Below are 13,371 nucleotides of genomic sequence, written 5' to 3'. Positions count from 1 at the left end.
ACCACCGGAGCTCAACGATTATGTCTGCTCTGAGTGTGGCAAAATATGTAGGTCGCAGCTGGGACTGCTTGAAATGCAGCTCACCTCATTATCTTAGGACTCGAGGACAAGCCTTATTAATTGTAAAAACAGTATTTTAAGAAGTTTGAGTTTTGTAAACTGTGCAACCCATCGGTTGTTCTACGGGACGATTCCATTACAATCACTTCCAAGGGAATTAAGTTTCAATTTGATGTATAACTTATGAATTAAAACTTTCTTTTAAAATCAAGAAGCGATTTTTAAAAAAATCGACTTAGTAGAGCCAATCAACCAAAAACTAACAAATAAATATGTTTAGCACTTTACTTGTTTTAATTTATATTTAAAAAACCCAAATTTGTTTTAAGATGACGTCTTTCCATTGCTTGAAACAAAAAAAAAAAAGAGATTTTAGTAATTATCCCGCTTAGCTGTATTTTTAAAATTACTCTTTTTTTTTTTTTTTTTTTCACTAGTCGTTATGAGATGAAGTTGTAGTATGGTGTCAAGTTTGCAGACGTCTGGGAGCTCATTTGCCGCCAACTTTTCATTTTTCATAATAAAAGTAAAACTATATCTATATATATATATATATATGTTAAATTAAAATAGAATTATTAGTTGTCAAGTTTTATTTTGGATTTGAAATATTTTTTGGCCCATTGTAAACAATCGAATAGTGGTTTAAATGACCAGCGATTAAATGACTTTTATTCAAATGCTATTCCTTAGTAAGCGCTGATTTAATAATACATTTTTTATGTTTATGTTATATGATATACAATATTACAATAATACATTATAGACGCCAAAAAAAAAAATAAATAAAAAGTTGAAAAGCAAAGAGAAGATAATCGGTGGATACCATTGTGATACTAAAAATAGAACCACGTAGGTGGATACTAAAAGAATACAAAATAAATACCCTTTTTTTTTTACTAATATTATTTTATTTACTTTAATATTTATTTTACTAATATATTACTAATATACGCAGTAACAATGGTCTTCAAAGTTTAGGTTATATGACAAATGGTCTACAGAAAGTATGCCTACTTAATGTTTGTTTGTAAAAATCCATGTTTTGGATGTTCTTTAGGATCTGTAGATAATTTCATCTTAGCCCAGAACTACCGCAGGATGATGGTGGATGGCCGTGGGCAGGGTATGAACCCTTGGACAATCGATACCACTTGAACGACAGTCCACTGCACAAACCACACAACCATGCATTCTTCCAGGCAGTCATATTAAGGTGATCCTCAAAGTGTAAGCGTATGACAGTGGTCCCAAACGAGGGCGCATTATAGTGGTCCCAAAACGAGGGGGCATTATAGTGGTCCTCAAATAAGTAGGTCTATTCCAGAGGTCCCTAAAGTGTGGTTTAAGTAGTTCCCAATATGTCTACAGCTAGTAAATTATTTCTTTTAATTCTATTGGCTGTGATTTCATTTTCTTTAAATTTGAGCGCGAAAAAAAAACACGTCACAGCTTTTCCCCGCCTTCTGCTTGCATTGATTGATGCTTGCGCAAGGGAGACAAGCGCTTTTTTTTTTTAAAACCTCAAGATCTAGATCTAATAGATCAATTCAAAGCGCGCAGAAGTGTCAACCCAAACGATGTCCAGACATGATAAAAAAAAATAATTTCAAAGCCTGGCGAGTTTTCAAAAAAATTTTTTTTTTCACAGAGGTTGATAAATGACAATTCGCTTTCCTACCCATCCCTTGAACCTACATGCACGAACACACACACAGGGCGTAAGCACAGACTCACACACACAATGTGGTGATAAGCTTAATATAATTATATAGCCGCCAAAGATAGATAGTCCTATAATATCATTTTTTTTAAAGAGATGGAAAGTCCACAATCCAATATGTACCGATCATACACAACAGCGTCAATTAATTTTTAATTGATAAAAAATCAAGTCAACAAAAAAAAAATGGCATTCATTGTTAATTTTATAAACTTAGCTGAGCTGGGTCTTAGTAAAGTTTCCCTTTCAGACCTTGGGATATATGGGGCAGATGATGGTAAAGGCTAATGTGTTGCCAATGAAAATAGAAGATTGTATAGTTATCTTTTGGTTGTCACAAACTTACTTTAAAGCGGTGACCTAGTTCAGCTTACACCAAGTACAATTTCTTCCCTTGTTTGAGATACTAAAAACAAAAAATTAACAATAGTTAATTAATTGGTTAACTTTTTTTTCTTGATTCTTGATTCAGCTTCATCCGAGAGAAATAACGTGTACAAACCTTTTAACAAACACACAGAGTGAGTTGATAATAAGCTTTGAAAAAATATACGCAAATATTATATATAAGCTGTCACAAAATGTGACATTATCATTAGCAGTTTGACAGGTTCGCACAAAGGCGCTAAAACCGAAAAAGAAAGACAACAAAATGTTAAAATCTTGCATGTAACAGAATGGAAGTATCGTATTGTGTCTGGATGTCTAGACAGCAACCATTTAATTTACTTACATTTCACATAGTGGAATAACTGAAGGGAGGCAACTCAACGAGACATAGGTGTCTATTTACATGGAGACATGACAAACACATAGGACAACTGCCTTGAATACAGCATCTTGATAGCAGCTCTAGACTTGGGCGGAAATCGTTCTCTCATCTTCTACTGTCAACAACCTTCCAAGTACTTATAGTGCGCACCTTCTGCTCTATCTTGGATGGCGGTGTGCATAGCAAGGTTATAACAATATAATCAATGGAAACAAAATACTATGTCGGCAAACGACAAAGAGATTATATCAACTCTTCATGGAGTCTTCCGTTTGACCATATTGATTCATTTCTTTACTCACTTTATAAATAGATCCTAGTTTCATGCCATACCATAACTGTTAAGTCCACTGCTTACACGGAAAAACGTTTTCTCAGAGAAGTTGAGTCTAATATACGTATTGAACTAAACGCAGGATACAGCATTTTTGGATCACGATTACAGCATTTTTGGATCACGATTACAGCATTTTTGGATCACGATTACAGCATTTTTGGATCACGATTACTGCATTGTTGGATCACGATTACTGCATTGTTGGATCACGATTACTCCATTGTTGGATCACGATTACAGCATTTTTGGATCACGATTACTGCATTGTTGGATCACGATTACTGCATTGTTGGATCACGATTACTGCATTGTTGGATCACGATTACAGCATTGTTGGATCACGATTACAGCATTGTTGGATCACGATTACAGCATTGTTGGATCACGATTACTGCATTGTTGGATCACGATTACTGCATTGTTGGATCACGATTACAGCATTGTTGGATCACGATTACTGCATTGTTTTATCACGATTACAGCATTGTTGGATCACGATTACAGCATTGTTGGATTACAGCATTGTTGGGTCACGATTACAGCATTGTTGGGTCACGATTACAGCATTGTTGGATTACAGCATTGTTGGGTCACGATTACAGCATTGTTGGGTCACGATTACAGCATTGTTGGGTCACGATTACAGCATTGTTGGGTCACGATTACAGCATTGTTGGGTCACGATTACAGCATTGTTGGGTCACGATTACAGCATTGTTGGATTACAGCATTGTTGGATCACGATTACAGCATTGTTGGATTACAGCATTGTTGGATCACGATTACAGCATTGTTGGATCACGATTACAGCATTGTTGGATCACGATTACAGCATTGTTGGATTACAGCATTGTTGGATCACGATTACAGCATTGTTGGGTCACGATTACTGCATTGTTGGATCACGATTACAGCATTGTTGGATCACGATTACAGCATTGTTGGATTACAGCATTGTTGGATCACGATTACAGCATTGTTGGATTACAGCATTGTTGGATCACGATTACAGCATTGTTGGGTCACGATTACTGCATTGTTGGATCACGATTACAGCATTGTTGGATCACGATTACAGCATTGTTGGATCACGATTACAGCATTGTTGGATCACGATTACAGCATTGTTGGATCACGATGACAGCATTGTTGAATCACGATCGGGAGTGTGGTAGTTTAGTGATAAAACGTTTGGCTTCTAAACCGCGGGGTCACGAGTTTGAATCCCGGTGACGACAGGAATTATGAATTTCTGGGTTTTTAGGGCGCCCCGCGAGTCCACCTAACTCTAATGGGCAGCTGATATTAGTTGGGGAACAGTAAAGGCGGTTGGTCGTGGTGCTGGCCAAACGACACCCTCGTTAGCCGTTGGCCACAGAACAAACTACATTTACATCATCTGCCCTATAAAGGTCTAAAAAAGGACAGGAGGAAATCACGGTTACAGAGTTGTGTCAAAAGCCTTAAAAGAAAATGAATAAAGACTGGACATTGACATCGTCTCTTTGTTCTATACCAGTGGTTCTCAACCTTTAAAGCTCGGCGACCCCTTTTTACTATTCCCCACTCTGCCGCGACATAACATACACAGCAATAGAAGAATACACTAAATACAATCCATATTTTCGATGGTCTTAGGCGACCTCTGACAAATCGTCAATCGACCCCTCAAGGGGTCGCGACCCACAGGTTGAGAACCCCTGTTCTATACAATGGGAAGCAATGATCTATTTTTTTTTTCTGAAACCAAAGTTTTATAAGGAAATACGTCAATGCATTCTTGTCAAGAGTCGAATACATAACAGAGAAACACATTTGGCAAAATTTGAGACATCACACTGCTTAAAAAAAAAAAAAGTGGTTTTAAAGGTTTCTTCTTCTTGGGGCACAATCCAACTCTCAGTTTAATGCCCACATGCCCCACACTGCTTTCAATGTAAAAATCATGCAAGTCACAGAAATTTTTTCCCAGGCGAGAACACATTTCACTCCTGCCCACAATCGCATATAATTAATAACATCACGGTTGTCCAGAGTGTTGATCTGAAACCCCGTTTATGTTTTTAATTAACCATTTACCTTGAACTTTGTGCGGTTAAAAACATTTTAAAAAAAAAAAAACTAAGAGATGCCATGGAGTAGGCCTATGCCCTTATTTCCAATAGCCCTTATTAAAAGAAAATGGAGTCGAGTTCCTATTGATAGAATTGAGATCAAGATCTAGATTATATCACTTACCTGGGGTGACAAAATCTTTGATCTGAAGATGGACACCAACATTGAACATCTAGATCGAAATAATTTAATTTATAGATCTAGATACCTAGATCGAGATTCTGTCAATCTAGCTAAGCACAAAACAGCCAACGCTGTTCGTTGTTGTATTAGTGTCTAGATCTAGATCTATGATCTAGAATGCCTCACATAAAAACAAATGTTTTCAAATATTTGTTTCGGTAAATTGTGAAAAGGCGAATCAAAACAAACACACACTGGCTCCAGAAGCGGAAACTTACATGGACTTGTCACATTCGGTGCGTTTCATAAAAAAAAACTGTAAACAGACCCGCGTCTAGGGAGTGAAGAGCGAATCCTCGCACGGTGAGAGTCAAGACTGAAGAAATTGGAAGAGGGGTCAAAGTTCAAGCGTAGCAGACAACGAAAGGATAAGCGCGGGGTGGCGCGTTTGAAGCGATTGGCATTGGACAAACTGTAAAGGTGGCACCCGGGGGGGGGGGGGTAAGGAAGGAAAAGAGGTAAACGGGTGGAGAAAAAAAAAATAAAAGGGGAAAGGGGGGGTGCTTGAAGAAGGTGGCGTTCAAATGAGAAAAAGTTCAGCACTGAAGAATTAGTGTAGATCTAGATAGCATGAGGAAGATTACTAATCCAGTGAATAAGTAAGGAGGCTTAGTGCGCAGATAGGACGCGGAGTGATTTGTTAGCCGGTGATCAATTGAGGTTTTTTTTATAAGAGTTGAAAACAGGGTGAGGAGGACATTTGGTAGGAGGGAAGATTGTTGATGTTAATTATTTTAAATCTCATCAGGCAAGTTGATCGGGAAAACCAGGAGTAGATTTTATCCTGTTATAAAATGCTGGGTGGTTTTGCCTTTCAAACAACGTCTGCTGCCCAGATTTTTGCCAGAGCTGCCAGTTTTAGCACCCACTTTTTTTTTTTTTTGTGGGGCAAAAGGGAAAAATTAAAAAAAAGAGGGGGGGGGGGCGTAACCATGCAATGATGCAGTGTACAAATTAAAAGATGCAGTTTGATGAACACAGTTTGAGTGTGTGTGTTTGTGTGTGCTGTAAGTCTGGTGAGTAAGGTGAGTAAGGAGTATGAGAAAACCACGAAAACTTATGAAGAGAGAACTAGATCTATGTTAAAATACAGAATGTGACGACGTGTGTCTGTGTAAGTGAAGGAGAAGGTGAGTGAGAGAATACGAGAGAGAGAGAGGGGAGATAGAGAGAGAGAGAGAGAGAGAGCATTGAAACATACTGTCACATATTTTCAATGGAAAAATAATCTATATCTTATCTTATCTTCTATAATACAGACGTTACTTCAAAAAAGAAGATGATTACGTCCTACGCGTCATGCATTTAGTCATGCATATTAACCGATGACTTAAATTCTGCCAAGTCACTGGTTTTCCTGGCTAGCTCAGGCAACCCATTCCATGCTCTAATAGCACTAGGGAAGAAGGAGTATTTGTACAAATTTGTCCTAGCATATGGGACGAGGAATGTGCCTTTATTTATAAATATAACAAGCAACAATGAGTGTATTTAACAGTGTAACTGACAGAGAAAGTGTAACTAACAGAAAAAAAAGTGTATTTAACGGAGAAAGTGAATTTAATAATGAAATTGTATACGAGAAAGTGTATTTAACAGAGAAAATGGATTAAACAGAAAAAATAAAAAAACAGAGAAAGTGGATTAAACAGAGAAAGTGTAACTAACAGAGAAAATGGATTAAACAGGAAAAAATGTAAATAACAGAGAAAGTGGATTTAACAGAGAAAGTGGATTAAACACAGAAAGTGTAACTAACAGAGAATGTGGATTAAACAGAAAAAATGTAAATAACAGAGAAAGTGGATTAAACAGAGAAAGTGTAACTAACAGAGAAAATGGATTAAACAGGAAAAAATGTAAATAACAGAGAAAGTGGATTTAACAGAGAAAGTGGATTAAACAAAAAAAAAGTGTATTTAACAGAGAAAGTGTAACTAGCAGAGAAAGTGGATTAAACAGAGAAAGTGTAACTAGCAGAGAAAGTGGATTTAACAGAGAAAGTGTATTTAACAGAGATTGAACGTGAAAGATGGAAATAGAAAAAAAAAAGAGATATGTGCTTGTACCGTATCTGTTTTTGCCTCCAAACGGAAACGGGGAGAGAGGGGGGCCTAGACATTTGGTGTGATGATGCTGTAGTTCTCCGATCTTACTGAGAATATTCCTACTGCATTAATTAAACTACGTGTCGTGGAGGGGGCTGAAAAGGGTGTAAAGGGCGCAGGGGGAGAGAGAGAGAGAGGGGGAGCACTCGCGAGAATTGCAGCTGGCAGAGATATGCTGGATATCACATCTGTAAGTTGTCTATGGGAGGGGGGAGTGACCAACAGGGGGGCGCTTTAAGTTCTGAACGGGGTAGGCCGGAAGTGGTTTGAACGTTTCACATGTTGTTGCAAATTTAGAATTTAAAATACCAGAGCAAGCAGTTTAAAATGTCTGTCTTTAGTCACTGGTACCAAATCTGCCAAGAAGTAACATATAGACCTTTTTTTTTACACAATAAAATTTTTAAAAATGTATATAATCGATAACATCTGCATAGTTATGTAAAAAAAGTTAAGTAAATTATTTGTCTATTGCCGACGGTTAACGAGGGTGTCATGTGGCAAGCACAACGACCAACCGCTTTAATTTCCCCAACTAATGGGTACCTGACATTAGTTGATTGGGCTCAGGGTCACCCTTAAAATCTAGAAATTATAAAGCCCAGTCTACGCCGAGAACCCGGGACTTTTTATCCAAGTATTCTTGCGCTAGAAAACTTATGCTGCATCATGTCTATGGAGAATTTTTTAAAAAATTTCACCGGTGTACAGAATACGAAAGTATTGATAAGCGGTTTCATAAACTATTTTGACCAGAGAAAAGCCAAGCAGACGATTGCATAATGTATAGAACAATAAAAACAACACAAGATACAGAAATTTTACAAAGAGAATTAGACGAATTACAGAAATGGGAATCAAATTGGAGCATGTCTTTCCATCCAGAAAAATATCAGTTATGAAGAGTAACAAAAAAGCTCAAACAAATTATTTCCACTTATCTTATTCATGGCAAACCAGTAACACAGACTAAAAACGCAAAATACCTAGGTGTTATAATAAATGAAAAACTGTCATGGAATCCCCATATTGATGAAACTATAAAAAAAAAATCAAACAAAGAATCAGGGTTTATTAAAAGAAATTTCTATAAATCAAATAAGAACATAAAACTAAAATGTTATTTAACCTTGGTTAGGCCAATAATAGAATATGCATCCTCTGTTTGGGACCCCTCAACTCAAGAAAACATTAAGAAACTGGAACAGACACAAAATAGAGCAGTGAGATTCATAACAAACGAAAATTCACATTTGACTAGAGTAACACCTTTAGTAAAATCACTAAATTTAGAAAGCCTTCAAAAGTAAAGTAGCAATCATACATAAAACACTGAACCATAATTTTCAAATACAAAAAGAAAATTTAATAAAATACTCTGAAAGACACAAAGATAAAGGCACATTCCTCGTCCCATATGCTAGGACAAATTTGTACAAATACTCCTTCTTCCCTAGTGCTATTAGAGCATGGAATGGGTTGCCTGAGCTAGCCAGGAAAACCAGTGACTTGGCAGAATTTAAGTCATTGGTTAATATGCATGACTAAATGCATGACGCGTAGGACGTAATCATCTTCTTTTTTGAAGCAACGTCTGTATTATATAAGATAAGATAAGAAGAAAGCTGACAAAAATGTCGAGGACTAAACCTTTGTCTGTACAAATTATTTTGATTGCTGCTGAGTTCTTCTGGCCAGTAGTTCAGGTTTTGGTTCTTTCATCTGAGACGATCGCTCCGAGGTATTTAACTCTTTATCTCCGTAATTATTTTCCATGTTCTGACAGAATTGTTAATTTTTCACATGTGTACATTCTACACAGTTATGATCAAACTTCAATTACATTTTTATTTGTTACCAGAAAACGTTAGTTTTGGTATAGAATTGTAGGAGAATGCGTGCTCTTTTTATATAACACAAATACATCTTTGGCCAACGGTGTAATGTGACCAGCACAACGACCAACCGCCTTTACTTTCCCCAACTAGAGTCAGGTACCCATTAGAGTTTGGTGGACTCAGGGGCGAACTAAAAATCCCGAAATTCAAAATCCCAGTCTTCAACGAGATTCGAACCCAGGACCTCCAGGTTCGGAAACCAAGCGCTTAACCACTTATCAGCCGTGCCCACGGTCCTCGCGAACTGCTAAGATGGCCGCTGAATCGAGTTATGTCGCGTTTAATTACTTGACTATATATACCTTGCGGCTGATTTTTATATGGAAGAGGCTAAATAATACAATATTTGAATAGATAGCAAAATATACGATTCTGAATAGTTAAGACGAGTGCAGTGTTTTTCATAAAGCCACGCATACCTAGTTGCGACCTGCATAGTTTCCCACACAGGATGAAGACAAAGCCGTTGTCTTTACGTCTACTTCGCTTGTCTTCTAAAAGGGCTTTTCTTTGGGCCTCAAATGTGGGACCCGCAGCCTTCGTGAGAGCTTTCCAACCGTCTCTTTCTGCTCCTGTCAGCTGCTTTCCTCTATGCCAGTGAGGGCAAAATGGCGCAGAAGTGGTTCTTTTTTTAACGTTTAGGTCTGTCATCTAAGTCATCCTCCTTTCAGCTCGCCAAAAAAATATCGGCTTTGGGCATGCGGGATAAGTGTCCTAGCGGAGCTGTCGAATGGTAAGTAGTGAAGTAGTGCTTCTATACTGTCCTGTCTGCCTGGTCATGCGTTTTGTGAGCTGGACTGTGACTGTCGTTCGGACTTAAAGATGGTCGCGGGTTCAAACCCTGCCTGCTCCCATCCCCTGTCATCCTGCGGGAGGTTTGGACTAGGAAGTAAATTATCTTCAACTCTGAAGGAACATCCGAAACATTTTATAAACAGTTTACTGTCTAGACCAGCCTTTTGTGTAAGATATTCTTGCCAGCGTATGCCCCTTATAGAGGCGTTCGAAGAGCCTTAGATTCCTATTATACAGCAACCAGGCTGTTTAGAAATCTAGGTATTAATGTAGTTTGAAAATGTGTTTTTTTTTCTAAAATCCTTAAAAAAAAAATATTACACATTGATGTCCTATATTTTCGAATTCATTTTTTTTGTCCGGTTCCCACAATTTTTTTGCCCTATATTTTTTTTCCTACCCATTTGTAGATAAGCACTTGATGTGAAGTGGAGATGAATCAGTGTGACTTTGTCTAAAGTTGAAAAAAGTTTTAATTTCAAATTGAAATCTCGGTGAAATGTGACGAGCTCTTTGATGGAGTGAGGAAGATTCAAGAGGAAACCATTTTGAAACTCGTGTATATCAGTTTGATAGAAACTTGGGAAGGAAATCCTGTGTCCAGGAAGTCGTCATTGGTTGTAATGGATGTTCAGTAAGTGTGTGTGCGTATGCGTGAGTGTGTGTGTGTGTGTGAGAGAAAGAGTCTGTTGATCTCGATCCAATGAGATTATAGACTAATTTTTTGTTGGTAGATCTTGATCCCACGATGTCACTTACGGGCACAGTTTTTAGATCTCACAATGTAACTTATTGACACATTGTTTATTTGTAGATCTAGATCTAAACTGTAACTTATTGACACATTTTTAGCGGCCCCCGAAAGGGGAAAAGACGCTATTAGTTTTGTGTGGCCTGTCTGTCCGTCCGTCCCGTTTAGATCTCAGAAACTAGAAGAGAAAATGAAAATCTGAAAACATGATATTTTAGATCTTTCAAAGTTCTAATGCAATGGCTACTTTTATCTTTTCCTAAAGTGAACCATCTAATTTTTAAAATTATAAATGCAAGCAGATTTTTTCAAAAAAAAATACACAACTTTTCAATTAAAAACTTCAGGGGAAGTAAGTCTTATTAAAAAATTCATTCATAGATAAAAAAGTGCATCTAAGGTCACGATTGAAAAGGTATCAATGGATAATTATAAAATAGATCTTCCATTTATAAACTAACTCATGGAATAGAATACTGATTCAAATGTTGTTTTTAAAAAGAATTTTAATACAAACTTCGTTTCAATTGTAAGTTAAAAAAAAAAAAAGAAAAAAAAAACCTACTTTATACCGCGCAGTTTTCACACGTCCTCATTAGGCTGTACACTTGACAACAATCTAAATTACAATGACGTGTGTGAGGGGTAAAGCACTTGGAACTGGAAGTCCCGTGATCAAATCCTGGTGAAGACTCTAGGTGGACAACTTCGGGGGCCGATTTTGAGTTTGTGTTTCACACAAACTGTCTTTGTAACCTTGCTATTTGTATATCTAGATCTAATGCTGTAGCTTATTGACACAATTTTTATTTGTAGATCTAGATCTAACGATGTAGCTTATTGACACAATTTTTATTTGTATATCTAGATCTAACGATGAAGCTTATTGGCACAATTTTTATTTGTATATCTAGATCTAACGATGAAGCTTATTGGCACAATTTTTATTTGTATATCTAGATCTAACGATGAAGCTTATTGGCACAATTTTTGTTTGTAGATCTAGATCTAACGATGTAGCTTATTGACACAATTTTTTGTTTGTGTATCTCGAGCCAACAATGTAACATTTGTCGACAAAACAGTCGAATGCAAAAAGAGGTAACACTGTCATTTGCTTAGACCAATGAGACTCAAACTAGGACCCGCGGGGCATGTCCGGCCACTGACGTGGTGCTGTCCTGTCCATCAAGGTTTGAAAGTCCTGTTTAACAAAGACGCAGCCCGTGGCCCGTGTGTCGGAAGTGTACATGTTCCTTCAAAGTTGAAGTTAATCGACTTCCTAGTCCAAACCTTGTCCAGACCTCCCTCAGGACGACGAGGAATGGCAGCGGGCAGGGTATGAACCCGGGACCATCGAGACAACCAAACGACAGCGGGCATACCGCATGACCAGGCAGCCATACATGGCTTCACAGAGATGGACAGTCTGAGCACTGCAAGCCTAGACCTTGCAACTAAATCCGCTTTAGCTTAGATTCGAAAATTTCGAAGTAGCCAATGACCAGTAATGACTAATTATAATCATATTTGTTTAAATCCTATATTATCTTCTTATCTTATAAATTACAGACGTGAAATCAAAAGAGAAGATAATTACGATATATCCATGTGTCAATCTAGTTACACGTGTCAATCAATGACTTTCAACTCTGCTAAGGCGTTGGTTTTCCTGTCTGATGCAAGCAACCCTTTCCACGTTCTAACTGCAGTAGGGAATAAGGAGCCTTTTGACTTGTGACATCTATAACTCATAACAGATTCACTAATGTAAATCCCTTGTTAGAGTTCGACATTTGTCTAGATAGATTTTTACTGGTGCAGTATGTCTAAGACTTACAAGTGCAGTATGTTTAAGAGTTACTGGTGCAGTATGTCTAAGATTTGCTAGTGCTGTGTGTTTAACTTTGACTAGTGTATGTCTAAGATGGACTAGAGTTGTGTGTTTAACTTTGACTAGTGTATGTCTAAGATGGACTAGTGTTGTGTGTTTAAATTTGACTAGTGTATGTCTAAGATGGACTAGTGTTGTGTGTTTAACTTTGACTAGTGTATGTCTAAGATTGACCAGTGTTGTGTGTTTAACTTTGACTAGTGTATGTCTAAGATGGACTAGTGTTGTGTGTTTAACTTTGACTAGTGTATGTCTAAGATTGACTAGTGTAGTTTTGTCTAGGTTAAGTAGATACACGCTTAAAAAGAGGATATCTATAGTATGATTATCGTATCAGTTTAGATGCCTGCGCTTCGTGTGGCAAAATATGTAGGTCGCAGCTGGGGCTGCGTAGGTACGGGAAATACTGGATCCCGTATTAATCTTCGGACTCGAAGAAAAACTTTATTAGATGTCAGGAAACGTTTAGTTGATATAGATGACATCAAAAATGTAAGTTTCTACAACACAGATGTCATTACAGCATACATGACATCGTTAGTGTAATTGCCATATCTGTACAGATGCCATGAGTGGTGTAGATGTCATAGCTGAACAGATGAAACTAAAGCACATATATTTTTTTTAGTAATGTAGATGTCATAGGTAAAAGATGTCATAGAGGGAAAGATGGCATACAAAGTATAGATGTCATTGAAACAAAGATGTCAAAATTGACATTACTTCCAGTACAAC

General features: G+C 37.4%; 1 protein-coding gene across 4 annotated transcripts in view; it reads right to left on the bottom strand.

Moving 5' to 3' along the window:
- Window positions 1-13,371, bottom strand: part of LOC106050679 (repulsive guidance molecule A-like) — an 81,769-nt gene that overhangs the window by 48,053 nt on the left and 20,345 nt on the right. The window contains exon 1 of one of the 4 annotated variants that reach the window (XM_056041863.1): window positions 5,409-5,472. The exons of 1 other annotated variant lie outside the window; for it this stretch is intronic. In XM_056041863.1, coding sequence (XP_055897838.1) covers window positions 5,409-5,437 — 29 coding nt within the window. In that variant the 5' untranslated portion in view covers window positions 5,438-5,472. 2 more of the 4 variants (XM_013205720.2, XM_056042054.1) reach the window with 2 other exon arrangements.

The sequence above is a fragment of the Biomphalaria glabrata genome, chromosome 1, assembly GCF_947242115.1.
Source record: "Biomphalaria glabrata chromosome 1, xgBioGlab47.1, whole genome shotgun sequence".
Taxonomy (NCBI): Eukaryota; Metazoa; Mollusca; class Gastropoda; family Planorbidae; genus Biomphalaria; species Biomphalaria glabrata.
This window is presented reverse-complemented; position numbering and strand designations above follow the sequence as displayed.